The sequence below is a fragment of the Panthera uncia genome (assembly GCF_023721935.1).
Source record: "Panthera uncia isolate 11264 chromosome A1 unlocalized genomic scaffold, Puncia_PCG_1.0 HiC_scaffold_17, whole genome shotgun sequence".
Classification (NCBI taxonomy): domain Eukaryota; kingdom Metazoa; phylum Chordata; class Mammalia; order Carnivora; family Felidae; genus Panthera; species Panthera uncia.
Window position 1 is genome coordinate 47,358,897 of NW_026057577.1, and position 22,863 is coordinate 47,381,759.

General features: G+C 36.1%; 1 protein-coding gene across 2 annotated transcripts in view; it reads left to right on the forward strand.

Annotated features, from left to right (window-relative positions):
• The window catches only part of RNF180 (ring finger protein 180), a 204,069-nt gene extending 183,046 nt beyond the window's left edge, over positions 1 to 21,023 (forward strand). For both annotated transcript variants that reach the window (XM_049649512.1, XM_049649514.1), the window contains exon 7: positions 19,855 to 21,023. In XM_049649512.1, the coding sequence (XP_049505469.1) occupies positions 19,855 to 20,054 (200 nt within the window). In that variant the 3' untranslated portion in view covers positions 20,055 to 21,023. The remainder of the gene's footprint in view (positions 1 to 19,854) is intronic.
• The last annotated feature ends 1,840 nt before the right edge of the window (positions 21,024 to 22,863 follow it).

Here is a 22,863-nt window from a genome sequence, read left to right on the forward strand (position 1 = left end):
ATAATTTTCCAAAAAGACCATCAAAATGGCCAACAGACATAAGGGCAGATGCTCAACATTACTAATTATCCCAGAATAGTAAATCAAAACCACCATGAGATAGCCATTCTAACAAGTGTGAGGTAATGTCATCAAGACAAGAGACTACAAGGATGTGGTGAAAAAGAAATCCTTACATACTGTTCAAGAGAATGTAAACTGGTCTAATAACTATGGAAAACAATGTGGAGGTTCCTCAAAAAAGTAAAAATAAGCAATTTTTACATACAATCCAGCAATTCTTCTAGGTATATATCCAAAGGGAATGAAAACGGGAATTTGAAGAAATAATAGGCACACCTATGTTTACTGCAGCATTATTCACAACAGCCAAGATATGAAAACAACCTAAATGCTCACCAGTGGGTGAATGAATAAAATGAATAAAAAAGATATATGTGTGTGTGTGTGTATATATTATTATATGTTATGTACATTATATATATTATTTAGCAATGAGAAAGAAGGATATTATTCCAAGTAAGATAAGTCAGACAGAAGAAGTATTGTATGATATCACTTACATATATGGAAACTGAAAAAGTCAAATGTACCAAGAACAGTAAAAGGATGGTAACCAGGGGATGGGGGATGGATAAGGCTGAAGTTGCTTAAGAGTACAAACTTGCAATGAATAGTAAATAAGCCATACAAATCCAATACACAGCATAAGGAAAATAATCATCATTATCATCAAACTCTGTTAAGCATCTAAAAATCATCACAACCATTAAAAAAGATAATTATATAATATTATAGAGGTGCCAAATACTACTGCAATTATATTACAATATATAAACATATCAAATTAACACATTATACATCTTAAATTTACACGTTTTATATACATGTGTGTATATCAAATATATTCAATTTAAAAAAACTAAAAAAAAAAATCTCAAGTTGAATGAAGATAAAAAAAAAGCAGTACTCAAAGGGAAATTTATAGCTATACAACTACATTTTTAAAAAAAAATGAAAGATCTCAAATCAGTAATACAATTTGGCATCTTGAAGAACTAGAAAACTAAGAGCAATATAAACCCAAAGCTAGCAGAAGGAAGCAAACAGTAAATATTAGAATGGAGGTAAATGAAATACAGAATAGTAAAGCAATAGAGAATCAATAAAAAACAAAGTGTGGTTCTAAATCAGAAATGAAAATAGAGATATTACTACCAACCTTAGAGAAATAAAAAGGATTATGAGCATTTATAAGCAAGTGTATGCTAGGAAATTAGATAACTTGCTTGAAATGGACAAATTCATAGAAACAAATTATCCAAACTCCCTCAAAGATTAATAGAAGAATCTCAACGGAATTATAACAAGTAAAGAAATTGAAGCAATAATCAAAACCCTCTCTACAAAGAAAAGTCTAGGACCAAATGACATTACTGTTATATCTACCAAAATTTATAGAAGTAACATCAATCCTTCTGAAGCTGTTCTGGAAAAATGAAGAGAAGTGAACACTTTTCCATCTCATTCTGAGGCCAGCATTACCCAAATATGAAAACCAGGTAAAGACATCACAAGAAGAGTAGACCAGTATCTCATATAAATATAGATGCAAAACTCCTCCAAAAAGTACTGGAAAACTAATTACAGACTGTGACAAAATGGTATTTATCCTAGGAATGTGGTTCAGTGATTCAAAGAAAATTAATGTAACATACCATATTAACAAAATGAAGGGGGGAAAATATTAACTTGATTGATGGATAAAAAGTATTGGACATTCTACTCTATTCAAGAGTAGAACCCAGGGATTCATCACTTACATATAACAACTAGTGCTCATCCCAACAAGTGCCCTCCTTAATGCCTCCTTATATGCCATCATCCATATAGCCCATCCCCCATCCAGTACCCCTCCAGCAACCCTGAGTTCTCAATTTAAGGGTCTCTTATGTTTGCCTCCTTCTCTGTTTTTATCTTATTTTTCCTTCCCTTCTTGTATGTTCATCTGTTTTGTTTCTTAAATTCCACATATGAGTGAAATCATATGGTATTTTTCTTTCTCTGGCTTACTTCACTTAGCATAATACACTCTCCTTCCATCCACATTGTTGAAAATGGCAAGATTTCATTCTTTTTGATTGCCAAGTAATATTCCATTGTGTGTATACATGTATATATATAAATGTGTGTACACATACATATGTGTACACATATATTTACATGTGTGTACCTGTGTATATGTATATGTGTGTATACTATATACGTATATACCACATCATCTTTATCCATTCATCAGTCGATGGACATTTGGGCTCTTTGCATAATTTGGCTATTCTTGATAGCGCTGCTATAAACAGTGGAGTGTATTTTCCCCTTCAAATCAGCATTTTGAATCCTTCAGATAAATACCTAGTAGTACAGCTGCTGGGTTGTAGAGTAGTTCTATTTTTAATTTTTTGATGAACCACCATCTGTTTTCCATAGTGGCTGCACCAGCTTGCATTCCCACCAACAGTGCAAAAGGGCTCCCCTTTCTCCATATCCTTGCCAACATCTGTTGTCTCCTGAGTTAATTTTAGCCATTCTGACAGGTATAAGGTGGTATCTCATGTCATAATCTCCAAGTTGGGGGCATAAATATTTACAATTGTTAGATCTTATTGATGGATATACCCCTTGATTATGATATAATGCCCTTCATCATCTCTTGTTACAGGCTTTATTTTAAAATCTGGTTTGTCTGATATAAGCATGGCTACTCTGGCTTTCTTTTGACATCCATTAGCATGATAGATGGTTCACCATCTCCTAACTTTCAATCTACAAGTGTCTTTAGGTCTAAAATGAGTCTCTTATAGGCAGCATATAGATGGATCTTATTTTTTTTTATCCATTCTGATACCCTCTGTCTTTTGATAGGAGCATTTAGTCCATTTACATTCAGAGCGATTATTGAAGATAAGAATTTAGTGCCATTGTGTTACCTGTAGAGTTGGTCTTGCTGGTGAACGTCTCTGGTCCTTTGTAGTCTTTGTTGCTTTGGACTTTTTTTTTCACTACTCAAACTGTGCCCCTTAAAATTTCTTTCAGGGCTGGGGCTCCTGGGTGGCTCAGTCAAACATCCGACTCGTGATTTTGGCTCAGGTCACGATCTCAGAGTTCATGGGTTCAACCTCTGCGTCAGACTCTGCACTGACAGTGTGGAGCCTCCTTGGGATTCTGTCTCCTTCTCTCTCTCTGCCTCTCCGTCACTCACATACTCTCTCTCCGAAGTAAAAAACTTAAAAAAAAATTCTTGCAGGGCTAGTTTAGTGGTCACGAATTCCTTTAGTTTTTGTTTGTCTGGGCAACACTATCTTGCCTTCTATTCTGAATGACAGCCTTGATGGGTAAAGAATTCTTGGCTGCATATTTTTTCCCATTCAGCACCTTGAATATTTCCTGCCACTCCCTTCTGGCCTGCCAAGTTTCAGTGGACAGGTCTGCTGCTAACCTTATGTGTGTCTACCCCTAGGTTAAGAATTTTTTTTGTCCCTGGCTGCTTTCAGAATCCTCTATCTTTGTATTTTGAAAGTTTTACTATGATATGTCAGGGTGTTGACCTGTGTTTGTTGATTTTTATGGGATTTCTCTGTGCTTCGTGGATTTGGATGTCTGTTTCTTTCCCCAGATTAGGGAAGTTCTCAGCTATAATCTGCTCAAATAAACCTTCTGCCTCTTTTTCCCCCGCTCTTCTTTTGGGACTCCTCGGATATGGATATTGTCTCATTTTATGGAATCACTAAATTCTCTAAGTCTCCCCTCATGATCTAATAGTTTCCTTTCCCTCTTCTTTTCAACTTCATTATTTTCTATAATTTTATCTTCTGTATCACCTCTTCTCTCCTCTCCAATCCTCACTGTGACTGTATCTAGTCGGTTTTGCATCTCAGTTACAGCATTTTTTAATCCAGCCTGACTAGTTTCCAGGTCTTTAATCTCTATAGCAAGGCTTTCTCTGGTGTCTTCTATGCTTTTTTCAAGCCCAGCTAGTAGTCTTATGACCGTTATTCTAAATTCTTGTTCAGATATATTACTTACATCTATTTTGAGCAAGTCCCTGGCTCTGATTTCTTCTTGACCTTTCTTTTGGGGGAGATTTCCTCTATCTTGTCATTTGGGCTGTGTTTCTGTCTTTTGTGTGCTTTAAAAGCTTGCTGTGTTTCCTGTACCTGAGAGGAATGCTGTATTAAAAAGGAGTCACAAACTGTCCAGGGTCCGGCACTTCAGGAAGTGTTTCTGGTGTATGCTGTGTGCACTCTTTTATTGCATTTTGGCTGCTCTTTCCCACTGGTCCATCCTCTGCAGAGTTCTTCCTTGTTTGCAATGGGGAGTGTTCAGATGTTTTACTAGGTGTGCTTTGATTTGTTTGTTAAAATAAGCCTGGAAAAGGGGGAAAAACTCTGATCCCAAAAAAAGAGAAAAGGAATGGTAACAAAAAACAGAGAATCAAAAAACTTGAAGGCTAATTCCAAAGAAACAGAATAAAGAAGACTGATCCCCTCCAAAAAGAGAAAAGGAAATGAGAAAGACAACCAACTATGAGCCTGATTTCAGACTAAAAAAGAAAAAAAGTCAACCCAGTCCTATTTCCACCAGAAATGCAGGTGTCGTTTTGAAGCACTTGATTCTCAGTATACTTGGTGTGTGCAGGGTTCTGGCTGTGCTGGTCTTCTAGAAGAGAGGCCTGCTGTGTTGGCTCAGTGTCAGCCTTGCCCCAGTAAATAAGCAGTTGCCAGGCATGGGGAGGGCGGGGAGGGTTTGGTGTAAGCGAGTCGGGCCTCTGCATTGCTCTCTGAAGTCTCCCCATGTTGGTGTTGGGAGGAAATAGCACCACCGCAATCTCTCATTCCTAGACCTCACCCCGCCCTGCTGTTCGGCAACCCTCACAGACTAACAAGGGCAGGCAGCTCACCCTGTGCCACAAGTCTGCGTACTTTCTGTGTCATGCAGCTGGGTTTCAAAACTTGAAGTCTTAAAGGATGCACCCCCTTCTCTGACGCAGAGCCTTTTCACACTGTGTCTGAAGTCCTATGTCCCTGAGCAACAGTCCCACACCTGCACAGTGTGCATGGTCTATGGGGTAGCAGCACTAAAAGCTGCAAAGTTTATATTTCCTCTGTGTGTGCCTATCCTCTGCTGATGAAAGGCTTTTTGCTGGCGCCTACAGGGTCTTTTGTCCTTGGGGAGGAAATAGACCCTCTTACAAAAGTACTCCAAGAAGGGGAGTGTTCTCTCCCAGTGCACCCTGGAGATCTCTACACCCCGCCAATGCACTCCAGGGCCGCCAGTCCCTCCTCCCCAGGAGCACATGCCACAGCTCCACTCCAGAGAAAGTCAAAGTCACATACTTCCAAAACATCAGAGTTTGAGCTCCAAATGGTGGTTGCAAAAACCCCTGCAACACTCAGTACTCCTTGCTCCCCAGTCCATGACCCAGAGAGGTTTTTCACTTGTGCAAACCCAATGCTGCACTCTTTCAGCCCGTCTCCCCTTCTCTCCCTTTTGTCTCTCCGTGAAAGTGTTCCCTCCCCTCCACAGCACTGCTGATTTTCTCTCCCCCAGTTCACTTCCATGCACCTTGCACCTTCCATGTTCTCTCCCTCCAACCATGGAGCTCCTTCTCCCAGTCCACAGATCAATCTCCTGGATCTTCCAAGTGATCTTACCTCAATACATCTGTGTTTGAGGAACTAGAAAAGCCCAGGGTCCCCCTGCTTCTCTGCCATGTTAATGAACTCCTCCTCCTCAAACATCTTTTTTTTAAAGGAACTCAGAAAACTAGGAATAGAATGTAACTTTCTAAACATAACAAAGGGCATACATGAAATACTCATAACTAACATCAAACTGAAGGCAAAAGACTGAAAGCCTTCTCACTAAGATCAAGAACAAGACAAGGATGCCCGCTTTCACCACTGCTATTCAATATTGTGCTAGAAATTCTAGCCAGAGCAATTAGGTAAGAAAAAGAAATAAATGACTTCCAAATTGGAAAGGACAAATTATATTTATCTCTACTCAGCAATGAAATAATCCTATAGATAGAAAATCCCAAAGAATCTAAAAGAAAGTTACTAGAGCTAATAAAAAAATCAGCAAAATTGCAAGTTACAAGATCAACACACAAATATCAGTTGTGTTCATCAACAGTGAACAATCTGAAAGGATATTAAGAAAGTAATTTCACGCTATTGTAAGCATCCTTTTAAAAGACTAAATATGTAAAATTTTAACCAAAGCTGTGAAAACGTGTACACTAAAAACTACAACACTGGTGAAATTAAAAAAAAATGGCATAAATAGATGGAAAGTTATCTCATGCTCATGGATTAGAGAACTTAATATTAAGATATCACTACTACCCACAGCTATCTATTGATTCAGTGCAATCCCTACCAAGATTATAATAGCCCTTTTTAGAGCTATTGTAGTAGGTGTGATCCTAGTGTGGTTTTCATTTGCATTCAAGGGGGCCTGAATAACAAAAACAAAAAATAAAATCCTAAAAGACAAGTACAATTTGGTAGGATTCTCACTTCCCAATTCCAAAACTTATTGCAAGGTTAGAGTAATCAACACACTGTGATTCTGACATAAGGACATAGAGATCAATGAAACATAAAATCTAGAAATAAACCCTTTTGTCTATGACCAGTTGACTCTTTTTTTTTTTTTTAATAAAGGCAATTTCTATTTTTATTTATTTCATGAGGGAAAAAAAAGGGCTTTAAGCTCTAGAACAAAGGAACTGGCTTCTATAGTTTCAAAGACATAGAAGATCTATTTAATTGGGAATGCTGTACATTTTATTAAATTCTCACATAACAAGAACAGGAAGCAGAAGGGTACCTGGCTGGCTCAGTCAGTAGAGCATACGGCTCTTGATCTCAGGTCCATGAGTTCGAGCCCCACGTTGGGTACAGAGATTGCTTAAATAAAGAGAGAGAGAGAAAGAAAAGAAAAAAGAAAAAAGAAAAAGAAAGAAGGAAAGAAAGAAAAGAAGAGAAAGAAAGAAAAAGAAAGAAAGAAGGAAGGAACAAACAAACAGGGGCTCCTGGGTGGCTCAGTCAGTTAAGCATCTGACTCTTGATCTCAGCTCAGGTCATGATCTCACGGTTCATGAGACCAAGCCTCACGTCGGGGCTCTGCACTGACAGTGTGGAGCCTGCTTGGGATTCCCTCTCTCCCTCTCTCTCTGCCCCACCCCTCTCACTCTCTCTCTCAAAACAAATTAAGGAAAAAAAAAAGCAGAAAAAAGCAGCTGTTTTATTTATTCACAGTAAAGAATATTTATAACCTGGTTGTAATAAAAACTTATTTCAGAGGTCATTCCTAGAATATGACAGTATCTTAGGTAAAATATTGTTTAATTATATTCATAAAGAAGAGGATCGTATCTGTACAAAGGGAGAGGAGGGGCTGGAGGAGGGTAGGAAGAGGAGGAGAGGGTAGAAGAGGAAGAAAAGAAGAAAAGCCCTTCAATAGGCACCATTTATCCTTAAACAGAGTCAAGTCTTAGACTTGGTTTTTCCACCCAGGAGTCCTTCCCCCATCACCCTCCAGGGCACATCAGAAAATGCAAAGAACTTTGAAGAGATTAGAGTCACATTCAAACTTTCATTGCAAGTAGCCATAATGAACACTCTCATTCTTTTTTTAAAAGATCGAATTAGGTTACTTCTTGAAGTGTATGATCCAACAAGAGCCAATGAACTTGGTGTCCAATTTCAAACTATTTTCTTTTTTTCTCAAAAATCTTTATAAAAATACTCTCATTCAAATATAGATTCTTATTTTCATCTATAGTGTTCCAAAAAATATATATTTACTTCATTAGAAAGCGTTTTGGTTAGGACGCCCAGGTGATTCAGTCAGATGAGTGTCTAACTCTTGATTTCGGTTCAGGTCATGATCTCATGGGTCTGTGGGATTGAGCCCCACATTGGGCTCTGCACTGACAGCAGGGAGCCTGCTTAGGATTCTCTCTCTCTGCCCTTCGCCTGCTTGCTCACACGCTCTCTCTCTCTCTCCCCCTCCCAAAATAAATAAATAAACATCAAAAGGAAAAAAGTTTTGTGCGACCAGTTGACTCTTGACAAGGGTGCTTAACTAAGTCCATTAAATGGGGAAAGAGTAGCTTCTGCAGTGAATAGTGCTAAGACAACTAGATTTCCCTATGCAAAAGAATAAAACTGGACCTCTGCCTCATATAATATACAAAAAAATAACTCAAAAGGGATCAAGAGCCTAAATATAAGAGCTAAAACCTTAGAGCTCTTAAAGAAAATATAGGGGTAAATCTTCATGACTATTGCATTCTTACATATGATACCAAAAGCATGAACACTGTAATAAAATTAATTGAACTTCATTAAAATTAAAAATACTGTGCATCAAAGGATTATCAAGAAGGTACACAGGCAGCCTAAATAGAAAATATTTGCACATCTTTTACCTCATAAGGTCTTAATACCCAGAATATATATAGAACTCAAGAAGACAACCGAGTTTTAAAAAGGGCAGCAGACTTGAATGGACATTTCTCCAAAGATGTACAAATAATCTGTAACTACATTAAAAGATGCTCAACATCATTAGTCACTAAGAGAATGAATGCAAATGAAAACCACAATGAGATCACACATACTAGACTAGCTATGATAAATTTTTAACACAAAATTATAAGTGTTGAGAAGGATATAGAGAGATAAGAATCCTCATAGATTGCTAGTAGGGATGTAAAATGAAGCATCCCACTGTGAAAACACTTTGGAGTTTCCTCAAAAAGCTAAATACAGAATTACCATGACTTCAATTCCTGGATATATACCCAAAAGAAATTAAAGAAGGGATTTGAACAGATATTTGTATCTCAGTGCTTACTATTTATGATAGCCAAAACATAGAAGTAACCCAGGATCTATAAACAAATTAATGGATAAACAAAATGTGGTATATACATAAAAGGGAATATTATTTAGCCATGAAAAGAAATGAAGTTATGATACATGCTACAATATCAGTGAACCTTGAAAACATGCTGGATGAAAGAACCAGATACAGAACATGAATATTCTATGATCTGATTCATATGAGATATTTAGAGTTGGCAAATTCATAGAGACAAAAAGCAGAATAGAGGTTAGTAGGGACTGAGAAGAATAGGAAATTGGGAGATTATTCCTCAGTGACTACAAAGTTTCCCTTTGTGATAATGGTTGAACAATTTTGTGAATGTAATTAATGCTATTGAGTTGTATAGTAAAAAATGGTTAAAATGGAAAATTTTATGTTCTATATATTTTTTACCACAGTAAAAAATATTTTTAAAAAGGAATCATGGTATTCATTTTTACCTGGTTAACAGAAACAAAAACTTAAATATTTTTATGATTTGGTTTGATAACGTTATAAACTGTAGTTGACCCTTGAACATTTGAAAATGCAGTTGAAAATCTGTGTTTAACTTTTGACTCCTCCAGACTACTAATAACCTGTTGACTAGAAGCCTTGATGATGACATGAACAATCTATTAACACATATTTTGTATATGTATTCTATCTTGTATTCATACTGTAAAGTAAGCAAGAGAAAATCATAAGGAAAAGAAAATACATTTACATTATGCTACACAAAGTAAGTTTGTCAGAGAAAGATATCATATGATTTCACTCATGTGGAATTTGAGAAACTTAACAGATGAACATAAGGGAAGGAAAAATAAGATAAAAACAGAAAGGGAGGCAAACCATAAGTGGCTCTTAAATACAGAGAACAAAATGAGGGTTGATCGGGGTGGCGGGGTGGGTTAAATGGGTGACAGGCATTAAGGAGGGCACTCTTCAGATGAGCACTGCGTGTCATATGTAAGAGATGAATCACTGATGAATCAAGTAAGATGAAGAGATGAATCAAGAAGCCAAGACGACACTGTATGTTAACTAACTTGAGAATTAAAAAAATATTTTAAAAAATACATGCCTATATGTATAGTTATTGGAAAAAAATCCACTTGGAAGTGGCCCTACACAGCTCACATCCATGTATATGATCAACTATATACAGGATCAACTGTATACTGAAAATCAAACCAGTGTTTGTTACAGAATTATAAGTAATCCACAGTGTACTTTAACTTATTCAATAGAAAATAATTGATTGTACAGGATTTATACATTTGACTCTGGTATCCTAAAAAAATATAGGAGATAAAGATGACATTTAAAACCCACTGTGTATTAGCTTTTCAAGTATATTAACAGAGTAACTCTATACCTACTTTGACTATAAAAATATCACTCCACCTCTGCTAAGGCCTATTTATATCAATCAACTTGACACTACAAACGCCTTATGTAATAGGAAAATACAGAGCAGTAAAATACCATGCTTCAACCTTTTGTCTGTCCCATCACACATGAAGGATAGCACACATATCTTTTTTTTTAAAGCATCTAACTACATGTAAGCTGTAGGATGGGTAAGATGTAAGATGGGTAAAGCTGGAAGGTATCATATTGTCCTCATTCTTCAACTCCAGAAACTCAGTAAGAAAGGTGAAGTAACTTGCTCAGGATCACATAGTTGTTAACTAGCAGAACTGGGACTCAAGCTGTCCCCAAATGAGAGAGAAAGAACTAGGTTCAAATCTTAATATAAATTACTTTACCTCCATAAACCTTAATTTCCTTATTTGTAAAGTGTTGATGAATTCAGTGCTTACTGCAGTGAAGTAAGAATCAATAAGTCAGCATGAACTCTGAGCACTGAACTCTGAGCATGCAGTGTGTCCATCTTGCTTAACCGATTTATCTGATAAATGCTTGGCATATGACAGATGATTTTTTTTTCCTTTTTAAATACTGCTCTGAGTAATAGTAATTCACGATGGCCGCACTTTTGGTTTCATGGAGGAAAGCTTTATTAATTACAAGGGAAAGGGAATAAAAGGAATTAAACAATTATAGTAAACCTAAGAGGGAGAGAAGAACAAAGAAGGCTTTGTCTAATACATCAAATCAGGCACTCACAGCATCCAACCTTCTGGCTGCGGAAGCCCCGTGGTGAACAGCCAGGTTGAAGTCCCCACTGAGGGTGCGTGGCAGACTGGCCTCCCCTCAGGTGAGACTTCCAACCAACTATTCCTCCAGGGCATTATATATATACTACCTATGTATGATTTGTGATTAGTCATTAAGTTTGCCTAACTGCAGTCCTGAGGGAGCTGGATTTTTTTTTTTAATTTCTCTCTGTTTCTCTTATGTATCTCACAGTCTTAGGAGCCTGGGCATGTGCACATTTCTCTTCCCTCCCTGATGCATCCCACGGGGCCAGCCTGGTCTGGCTCAAGGAGGTGATGACAAGTTAATCCCTCTTGATATCAGGAACAGAAGGGCCAGTTCTGATCCCAAGGCCAGATACAGAGTACAAACCAAGTGCCCCCGATTGTCTATGTGCAGCTCTGAGCAGAAATACATGACAAGTCACACAAACAACTTCTGTGCAGAGCACATACTAATTTCAAAGCTCTCTGAAGTAACCTCTAAAGAATATTTTTTCTTAAGAACTACAAAATGTATCTCAAATACATTCCTAATAATATTCCATTCCTGCTAAAAATATATTTGGGAGTCTTGATTTGAGCCATTCTCAAAAAAATAGGCTAATTATTCATTCTATTTTCTGATGTGTTTCCTTATATACAGGCACTCACTCAACCATCCATTCAACAAACATATTTAGTGCCCAGTATAAGCACTGTGAAAGTTGCTGAAAATTGAAAAAGATGTATGAGATAATTGTTCACAGTCTTTATGTCTCTGAAAGAGTCTTCAAAATAATGGAACCTACTTTATGGTCTTTGGTGAATGTAAATTTGAACCTTATTTGGGGGGAGGCAGGAAGTGATAGCCTTTATCTTCTAGGACATGGGAGAAATCCTTCTGGGGTAAAACTGTTTTTATAAAGTAGTATTTATAAAGTGGCACAAGTACCTGTTTGAGATTCGGAAATCCTGGTTCTTCTTTATACACTTGCTCAACCTGATTGTGACTTGCAGATTTTCTTCACAGTCCTTTCTCACTCTTTATTTTAAACAGTTTGACATTTCTCCAAGGGGACTTTTCCATGTGTAGGAAAAAAAAAAAAGAAAAGAAAAGAAAAGAAGTCAGATTCAACTCTTGTGATTATTACCCTTTTTCTCTTTTTGGTAGCTTTAAGGGTTACTCTGTGATTTTCAATTAGAATTCATAGTGATGTTGAAATATTTTCCCCTTGAGTACTCTGCTGGACATAATCTTAAGCTTTAGGACCTAGGACAGCTGAGCAGCCTCTGTCTGGTATATTGGTGGCTGCTGTGGAGGAGGAAAAAAGACAGCTTCTCAAACTGATAAATGCTGTACCCCGAAGTGGTGCACAGTATTTTGTTTGAGCAATCATTTTCATTGGTAATGTTTCATGGCCATGCCTAACTTCTAAGGGGCAGGGAAGTGCACAATAAACCACATACTCAGAAGGAGACCAGATTATTTGTGAAGAGCCCTAAATGCATCACAGTTGTGCAAATTTTAGTCCAATACATTTGAAAACTGGGATAAAATGGAAAGTGTCGCATAAAATTTCCAAAACCAACTCAAGAAAAACTTAGAAAACATGAACAGACCAGCAACTAATAAATTGATCCAGCTAATAAAGAATTGGTATTTAAAAATTTACCCCTACACCTAAAAAGACAGTGGACCCAAATCATTTTACAGGCTATATTTACCAAACCATCAAGATTTTAATTTTATGCACATTGTTTCAGATAGTAAAAAGGGCACAAAATTGTCAATGTTGAGAACTCTTAAGGGTCTAAGATTTACCCTATTTGCAAGCTAACAGGTTAGTCTACCAGTTTCATGGATGCCTGCAAAAAGCATAAGATTTCTGGGTCAGAAACAAAGGATGGTCTATTACTCAGAGAAGTAGCCAAAACAGCAGAATTTATGGTGGGCACCTGAGCCCTCTTTCTCATAGAGCATATAGGTAGGCCCAGGCGATAACTACACACAAAGTGGAGTGTGTTACATGGAGCTCCGAGCTTATAAAATTCAATTCTTTTATAACAGCATTAAATATGCTATATTCTAAGGCTACAAATCACACCTTCCCAGAGGGAGACATTCTATCTGCCAAAACTGTTTGCTATAGGAATATCTTTCAAAAAATGGTACAGAACAAAGGCAGTTATTACTTCTGTTTGCAAGATATGCAGATACACAGAGACCCATGTAAAATTGTCACCTATTTGCCAACACATTTTATGAAGCCAATAAAATCATGATAAACCAGGCAAACATAACATAAAACATAAAATTATACACCAATCATCCTTACAAACATATGCATGAAAACTATATAAAATACATAAAGCTGAATTCATCAGTGTACAGAAACAAATATCATGAATATAAGGAATTTATCCTAGGTATGAAAGGAAGGATGAAACATTAGAAAATCTATCACTTTATCACTTTAGATTTTTTAAAATTATTCAACATTTAAAAAAAATCTATGTGAATTCATCACATTAACAGATTAAAGAAGAAAACCATATGAATATCTTGAAAGATACAGGAAAGCTATTTTGACTTGACTAAACGAATATGTTTAATATTGGCACAAGAATCCAAATTTTCTGATTTCTTGATAAGAATGACTTTCCCTGCACTGTGCTTTTTTTTCCCCACTATAATATCGGGGTGGGGGGGAAGAGTTGAAGTTTATGTCTTTATTGTGTTCTTTTACTTTAAAATAGCATAGTTAGAAGGTAGTAATATTATTAGATACTCTTTAAACCATGTCTAATACCAAACTAATCATTATTGGTTTATCACCAGTGGTAGGTTGTGGTTAAGTTCATGTAAAAGTGAATTCCTGGTGCAGAAGCCTCTCAGGCTATTAATTCCAATCCAAACTTTCTTGGAATAAAGTAGTTGTCTATATTACAACATTTACATTGAGTATTGTCAAAATGGTTTTAGGCGTACTGTCTTCTAGGCTATGCATGTTAAATGAGGGCAAAAATTGGTTTGGGGGGCACCAAAAAATCCTAGATAATACATTAGTTTGTGGCCCTCAAAATCTCAACTCCACCTGACAAAATGTATTCATTCCTATTTAATTTCTCTCATTAGGGAGAAATCAGATTGAAGTTAATTTAATTTATTGATTAGAATACTTAAATTTAACTTATTTTTCCCCTTATGGAGGTGATAATTTAAAAACGAAGCTTGAGAAACATTTTTAAAAAGACTCATTGTTTTTTAAAACAGGAATTATGTCTTAAAATATCTTTAAACCCTCAGCCACTAACAGATAGTAAATACACACTCTATAAATATTGACTAGATCTCAGAGTTTCAGTATCTGATATTCTGACATTCTATTTAAAGTTAGCCACTGCCTCAAGAAAATCAACTCATACTTGAAGGAAATAGAAACCATTTTGTTCGAACCATCAGTGATTGATTCAGAAAAGATAGATGTAATATGAAGAACAAGCTCGAGCAACAAAAGGTAGTTTCTTTCTCCTAAGAATAGTAGTAGCCAGAGTAATAATAATAATAACAACCTAACAAGAAGAAAAAAATCTAACAGTCATTGAACCAGGCCTTCATAGTGGACCAGGCCTGTGCTTATGTATGTTAATTCACCTAATCCTCAAAATAGCCCAATGAATTAGGTCCTCTCATTATGATCATTTTACAGTGGAATCAGTAATTAATCACTGGTTAGTATAATGGCAATTTTTCTAATGTCATAATGTACCTAATACTTACCAAGTAACGATATCTATAATGTGATCTTCTTTTCGTCAGATTTTGATTGAGAAAATTGCAATCATCTCATCTAATTTATAGCTTTGGAAATTCCAAAATTGTTTTAAAGACCTACTCACTAACTCTCCACTTAAAAAAGTTTAAGAAATTAATATTAAACAAGAAATGATCATTATCCACCATACCTAAAGAACTTACTACCCTGAGCCATCTTGGGTCACCATCACCTTCTGGTTTTCAAAGCTGGAAATTAGCACAAATGAGGCTACCTGAAGAATGAAAGGGGAACTATTAGTAGTTATATCCTGACAACAAGGGTAAACAGAGACTGTCCTGGGGAATAGCATAGATGATCTCTCTACTCATCTTTCGTGCCATGTCTACTCTTAGCTCTACTTTTTTCTGTAGCTATTCCATTAATACCATTATTCCTTTGACCCAAACAAGTGAAACTAGAATCTGAAACATCTAAGGTTTATAAATAATCCTTTAGGTCAGAAAAATCACTTATTTTTTACATATAATAATAATTTCCATTAACAATGTTACCTGTTCTCCAGCCTCTATTTGTGAAGAAGTTTTTGAAAACGTATATAAACTACTTTAGGAATATTTGGGTTATGTGTTAGGATGATTTTTGAATGTGAGAAAAACTCTTCCCACTTCCCCTCTATCCTATACCAACATGTTATGATGGTATGTAATGTTAACTGAGGAAAACTGGAAGTCTGGTAACACAGAAAGATTGATTTCATTAGTTTGTTTTCTATGTGTCACAATATGTTGAAAATTGCATATACCCAGTTAAATGGATTTACAGTATATTATATAGTTTCAGATAAACTAGCACAAAGCAGACAAGAGCCTTAATTTAAAAGAATTCTATTAAGGGGTACCTAGGTGGCTCAATCGATTGGATGTCCAACTTCGGCTCAGATCATGATCTCGCAGTTCGTGGGTTCGAGCACTGTGTCAAGTTTTGTGCTGACCGCTTAGAGCCTGGAGCCTGCTTTGGATTCTGTCTCTCTCTCTCTCTGCTCCTCCCCTGCTCATATGCTCGCTCGCTCTCTCTCTCTCTCTCTCTCTCAAAAATAAATATTAAAAAAAGAATTCTATTAAGAAATCAGATTAGAGATAATACTAATAAGGCAAACAAAAAAAGTAGAGGGGATGACACATCATCCTAGTGTAAACATTCTGTCGGCTATAAAAATTAATTATAATATAAAATATTATAGGAAGTTAGCCAAAAAACATAAATTATTAAAAATATATTTGAACTATGGCCCTCTAATTTATCCTAAAATATCATTTCACCTTTATCTCATCCTTTAAAATTTTATGTTTATAATCCACATAATACAAGTAAATATAATCTATAAATCAACACTGAAAATATTAAAAGTGACTGGAAAAGACACAACTAAATAGAAGGCTATTCCATGTTCATTGATTAGAAAACTTAATATTAAGAAGTCCATGCTACTCAAAGCAATATAAAGATTCAACACAATCCCTATCAAAATACCAAGGGCATTTTCACAGAAATAGAAAAAAACAATCCCAAAATTCTTATGGAACCATTCAAGAATCCCAAATACTCAAAGCAATCTTGAGAAAGAAAATTCCTGATTTCAAATTTTATCGCAAAGCTATAGTAATCAAAACAGTGTGGTACTGGCATAAAAATAGACACATATACCACCAGCTAACTTTGAGTAAGGGTGCCGGGGATACACAATGAGGAAACAATAGTCTCTTTAATAAATGTTGCTGGGAAAACTGGATTGCCACATGCAAAAGAATGAAATTGGACCCCTATCTTGTACCATACACAAAAATCTACTCAAAAAAGTTAAATAGATCTGGAACTGTAAAAGTCTGCAAGAAAACATTGAGGCTAAGTTCCCTGACATGAGCTGTGGCAATGATTTTTGGTTATAACCACAAAACTCAGGGAAAAAAATGAAAAACAAGTGGGACTACCTCAAACTAAAAAGTTTTTCCATAGCAAAAGAAACAACAAAATGAAAAGGCAACCACTATAGTGGGAGAAAATATCTGCAGATCATACATCTGAGAAGAGACACTGGAAATTCGCCAGTAGAGTAGGCTTTTACGTGCCTTTATATGGAATATGTCTTACAACTTAAATATGTACAATTTTGATTTTAAAATGTAAAATAAAACCTATAAACAGTAATCTAGAATTGTCCATCATCCAAGAAATTTGACTTTAAATAACTGTACTAATACCCAAGTGAGTGTAACCTTGCCATCAGAATAAGCAGCCTGATCTAGAGCCTAATTTTTAACATTGCTTCCATTGTTAAGAATGGTGAACCACAATCTGCTTCAAGCTTGAGACTAAGAAAACCTTTATCACCAGAGTTACTAGCAACTACCAAAATACTCAAGCTCTAAATAATTAGCATGCACATATTAAAAAGAAAAAGGACAACATTTTACAAGGAGATACAATAATTCTAAGATATATATTTCATTTAGTCATAAAAGAACTATCACTTTTTTAAGGTGGGTACTGGCAGTTTATTTCCTTGGTTTTTCATTCCGCCTCAAAATATTAATGTTGTACCCTGGGAGATTAGAAGTTTTGGATTTCCTTATTTGAGGCCCTCCCTTGAGTTCTATTGCATGTATCTCTCTGTAGATATAGATCTAGTCCTAAAATCCTTCCACATCTCCCCTGCCCTACCCTGTCCTTCTTTCAGATCTCTATAGGTACAGATCTACCCAAAGCTTCTGTAGACAGAGTGCAAGTGTCTATTACACTGCCTGAACATAGTGGGCTATAATGTCTGAAACATGCCTGGCCAGGGTGGCCTCAGAACAAATGGGACTTTAGCTTTGTCTAGGGAGCCATGTGGAAGAATGGCTCCCTTAATAAAGTAGGAGGAAGGCTGTGTCAGAGTGTTTGGAAGGTCTCTGTACCCTTGGGGATGGCACTTCTGTGTGTATTACACAGAGCTAGAAATGGGGCTGCAGCCACAATGGAATCCACCACCAGCCACCCCAGAGGAATCTCAAGTCCAGGAGCCTGTACTGTCAATGGGTGGCCTGTGCCATACATATCTGTGAGCTTTCGGGGTCCCTGGCTTGGTTCCCTGGTGGAACTTTGCTGGATAGTGGGTTGTTGGTAGTTGCGTTTGAGGCTGAGGCCCCAGGGGCTTTGATCTACAAGGATATCTTCACCCAACTGTACAAACACCAGGCTGCCACAAAATGATCCTGTCACCCTCTCATCACCTTGACCTGAGAATTAGGAACCAGGAACCACCTGTCTACAAGACATTCTCCTGGCGCTCGTAGGGTGTTGCAGTCTTAGTGATGTTCAACCTCAGGCACTGCCTGGCAACTGCCTTCAATGGAGGGACCAAAAAAAATCCACAAAATAAACACATAACAATGCAAATGACCATTTGGCCTGATCAGCTAAAATTGGGACTCAGCATTTGGACCATCTTGGGCCGTTTATGCTTTCCCAAAATGCTCTGCATTTAGGACCCCACCCCCGAAAGAAGGTCTAATGCACTCTGTGTCAAGTCCCCCTGCACACATGTTTCCTTATGCTGTAAGGTAGCTCTCAAACAATGCCAGCTGAAAACTGAAATCGAAGAGCCACCAAATGCCTGGGAAAGATCCCATGGTGTTTCCATTAGATGGTCCCTTTATTTATACAGATGATGTTTTCTTTAGCTAAAGCCAGTGGTTTTTCTGGAACCGAAACACAGAAGCACTGACAAACACAAAGTCACATACAAACACGCTCACACCTACCATTATTAAATGCTAATTGACTGTATTTAATTCCTGGTATAATTAGTCCCTTTACCAAACACTTTTGTTTAGATCCAGTTGTCTTCTTATAGTGCAAATAGTTCACTTTCAGAGCCCTGGGAGGCAAAAGGATATAGTAGGGGATTTTTGGTCTGTTTGTATTTTTTTGTATGTTTGATGGTTGGTTAGTTTTATAATTTGCTAGCACTTGGAGTTGACTAAAATAACTGGTTGCATTTTTCATCCAGTCTTCCTTTCAACCACTGATGTGACTTTAACCGTATAAGGAGGTTATATTTTTAAAATACCTTTTAATGAGATGTAAAATGGTACTTCCTGTTTCCGTTGTTTTCATTTATATGATTTTCTTTATGCACTCCCATGTTATCGGAATTGTCTTTTCCTTCTCCCATGTTCTTAAGCAGTGCTTTCATTTTAGAGCTCACGTCTCTCTTGAAGTACCCTGCAAAGAGCAGTCAAGAACATGAAAACCCAGCTAGAGCCAATCAATACACAAAGTAATGGAATCTAACAAAGAACCAACTATTTTCTATAATGAAAAGTAGGGAGGCCTCACTCACTCTCAGACTGGGAATAGAATCACGTCCACTGCACAAGTACCTGGTAGCATCTCGATTTAGCCCAGACGTTCCACATTCACGTCTCCTATGTATGAGACATTTTTCTCATAGAATTTTGCTCAAATAACAATGAACTTCTTACGGTAAAAGATCAAAGGTTAAGTTAGTGACCAGAAGTTACAGAGAGCACTTGTGAAAATAAAACCTGAACAAGTTTTTAAACTTAGAAAATGCTCTCATGTGAAAAAAAATTAAAAATCTGTGAGGATCAAAGGTAATCAAGTTATTAGATGGTGTAGATGAGACATTGGGAGACCCGAAGTGATCAAATAACTTGCCCAAGAAAGTGACAGAACAAGGCTTGTCTCCTGACTCCAAATCCCATACTCTGCTAATTTTACTGTTCCTGCCCTAAAAACCCTCAACTAGAAGAGACTTCTCATAGTTCTTATCATTGGCGGGGGCCGGGCAGCAGGGGTGGGGGGGGAAAGTCAGGAATACAACCTACCACTCAATAGAATCAAGATACCCTCTGTTCATGGTAGCTTCCTTTCTGAGCATGTGTCTGAATTCAGTGAGCGTTAAGATGTGTTCATACATCTTCTAGGTTTCCACAGACGTGCAGCCCCAGTTACAAGGAGGCAGTTCCCACATGGTGCACATAGAATGGATTATCTGCACTTTGAGGATGACAGCCGCGGATGGTGGTTTGACATGGATATGGTGATCATCTATATTTATTCAGTGAACTGGGTCATTGGATTCATTGTTTTTTGCTTTCTTTGCTATTTTTTCTTTCCATTTTAGGAATTTTCATACTTTACTACAGTTGAACAATCACAAATGATGTAGATAACAATTAAACATTTTTGAAATGAGATTTTATAATGTTGCATTGTATAAATTGTTGGTGTTTATAGAAAGTCTGAGAACAATGGACTTATTTATTAATGTTTTTCATGTAACAAACTAAGGTTTATTCAGGAACTAGTCTGTCTAGCACTTAGCAGTGATGCACTGTTGATTTCCTAGTTCCTCTTGGTTTAGGATTTGTGGGCTCTAATTTTACAATACCAGTTTTATGCTTAATTGTAAAGACTGAGGTTTCCCCTCCTTGTAAAAATACAAAACAAAATTATAATCTGGGTAGATAGTATCTTTATTGACAAAATATTTAGCCAATTGCCACTTATTCTTAGTCAAATTATGTGCATTAAAGATAAGTTATATTTCCTGGGAACTAATCTAGCAGGGTATACTCAGTTTTGGTTTCCAATTATCTCTGCTTATTTCCCGTTCTGTTATCAGGAAAGCTGGCTGTTTTTTTACAAAGACCTAATAATAGCTAGCATTAGTACAACATGTTTTATTATTATAAGAACAGAATAGTAAATGCAAAAAATCTGAGACTGATCCCCACCAATAGAAAGAGAAATATATTAACTTTCCGAATTGCAGGATTACTCATTTGAGGATATAAAAAATTTACCAATTTTCAGTAGTCTAAAAGAGCAGTGCATGTCCAAAATGTATCTAATTTAGTAATTTAATGCAGAGATTGTCAAATATACTGTAAATGTGCAATAAAAAGTGGCTTTTAAATTTTTTTTCATTGTTTAAGGTGATTTAATATCTGAAATAAGGAACTGCTGTTAATAGGCTTATGACATATACGAAGAAAACCTGGCATTTCTTTTTATTGTTACGGTATTCTACCATAAGCCTTGGAATTAGTTTTTCCCTTAATTAAAAAAAAAAAAAAAAAAAAAAAGGAAATCTGAACTATCCCAGTATAGGAAACAATTAGGGCAAGCATCTCAGTTTCAAAAATGAGAAAACTAAAGCACAAAGAAATAAGCTTCCTTATTTCAGTCACTCACGTGGTCTTTGTGTAGCCTATGAGAACACAGGAACCACTCATCCAGCATTCCTACGCTATGTCATCACATTTCTGATCATGCAATACGCATATTTTACACAAGGTAAGTGAACCTGTCATGGCACTTAAAAAATAATATAACCATCCAAACTGTGGCTGACAAGGCTTCCAGAGTTCAGTCTAGGGAAAGTCCAAATTCGGCCTAATTACTACTGACTGTATTTGAGTAAAAACAGCTATCTGATGGTATGTGCTGTTCTGGGAAATAGGATAGAATGATACAGTGAAAGAAAACAACAGTGTACATAAGACATTATCAAATTTAGAAAGCAGTAAACTACATACAGTTTAGAACCATCAATTTTTTGCTCATGTATTAAAATATGTAAGTAAGTTATGCTGTAGCCTAGTGACATATAACTACTATCTTGGTAAAAGATGTCATTGACAAAGCTCAGTATTACCTTACAGAAATAAAAATCGGTATTTATAATCACTAATGTATTGCTCAAAGTGAAGGCAAATGAACAAAACACCTATGAGGGGGGCGGTATTTTAGTAAGTTTAAAATAAATTCCAGCCATTTCCCAAGCAACTCCTGGCCTACCATCCCTAGCAAATAAGCCTTCATTTCTCCTAAACTTAAAAGTTGATTCTAATTATGTGAAGCAAAGTAGGTAGTGTAAAAGATACAGATTTATCAGAGGAACAGATTTGATTCCCAATATGTATTTATTCATTCAGTGATAATAAGTCTATAGATCTGTATCTACAAACCAAATACAAATAAAAATAACACCCTTAAAAATAATAAATACCCTTAAAGAAAAAAGAAACCATAGTCTAGAGGAACACACTAAATGGACTGATTATATATGACTCTTATTAACTTGATCTGAGACTTACATCATTTGCCATATTAAAATTAAAAGTAAATTTAGAAAATTATAAATTGCTAATTTTACTTCAAGATATTTAAATTGTATGCAAATGGAGCTAAAAGCTGCCAAGTATTAAGAAGTGCAGTGCTCCCTACAGCTACAGTTTATTCGAAGCCAGATAAAAGCTGAGATGAAAAGAAACCATTTTCTGCCAGTACCTATCACACAGTAGCCACCAATAGATGATTAATAAATTTATAAATAAATACACGTATGAGCTTTAGAGTGACAACAAATTTTATGTTCTTCTTGTTTGGTGTCTTTCACAGTATCAATCACACAAATTCATTTTCCAATAAAGAACAAAGGGAAAGAAGAAAAATCCTAAAACTAATCAAGTACAACATTTGCCCTAATTAATATTATTTAATAGGTTTAATTTTCTGAGTTATGTCTCTCAACAATTTCTGTTTCTACTGAGCTCAATTACTGTGAAGGTTAATTTTCAATACTCTCAGACATGCGTTTAAAAAAATGGCCAAACCTAAGTTACATTTTTTAATTCTTTCAGCAGGTAATTTATTGCTTGATTAAAAAAGAAAAATTCACAAGCCAAGATCAGTTCATTTTATACTCATTAGAAGAGAGGGGAATCTAAATTAGACAAAATGTAAAAGGAACAGAATTTGTTATACAAAGACCCTATCACTTTGAATCACCAAATTCAAGAATAGGAAAAAAAAAACAAAAAACAAAAAAAAAAAACCTAGTATTTCTCAGTCTGCTATACTACTAATACCCACTCTAGTATTAAAAGCTAAATATAGCAACAAAGCCAGTATCACTTTCGTTTCTG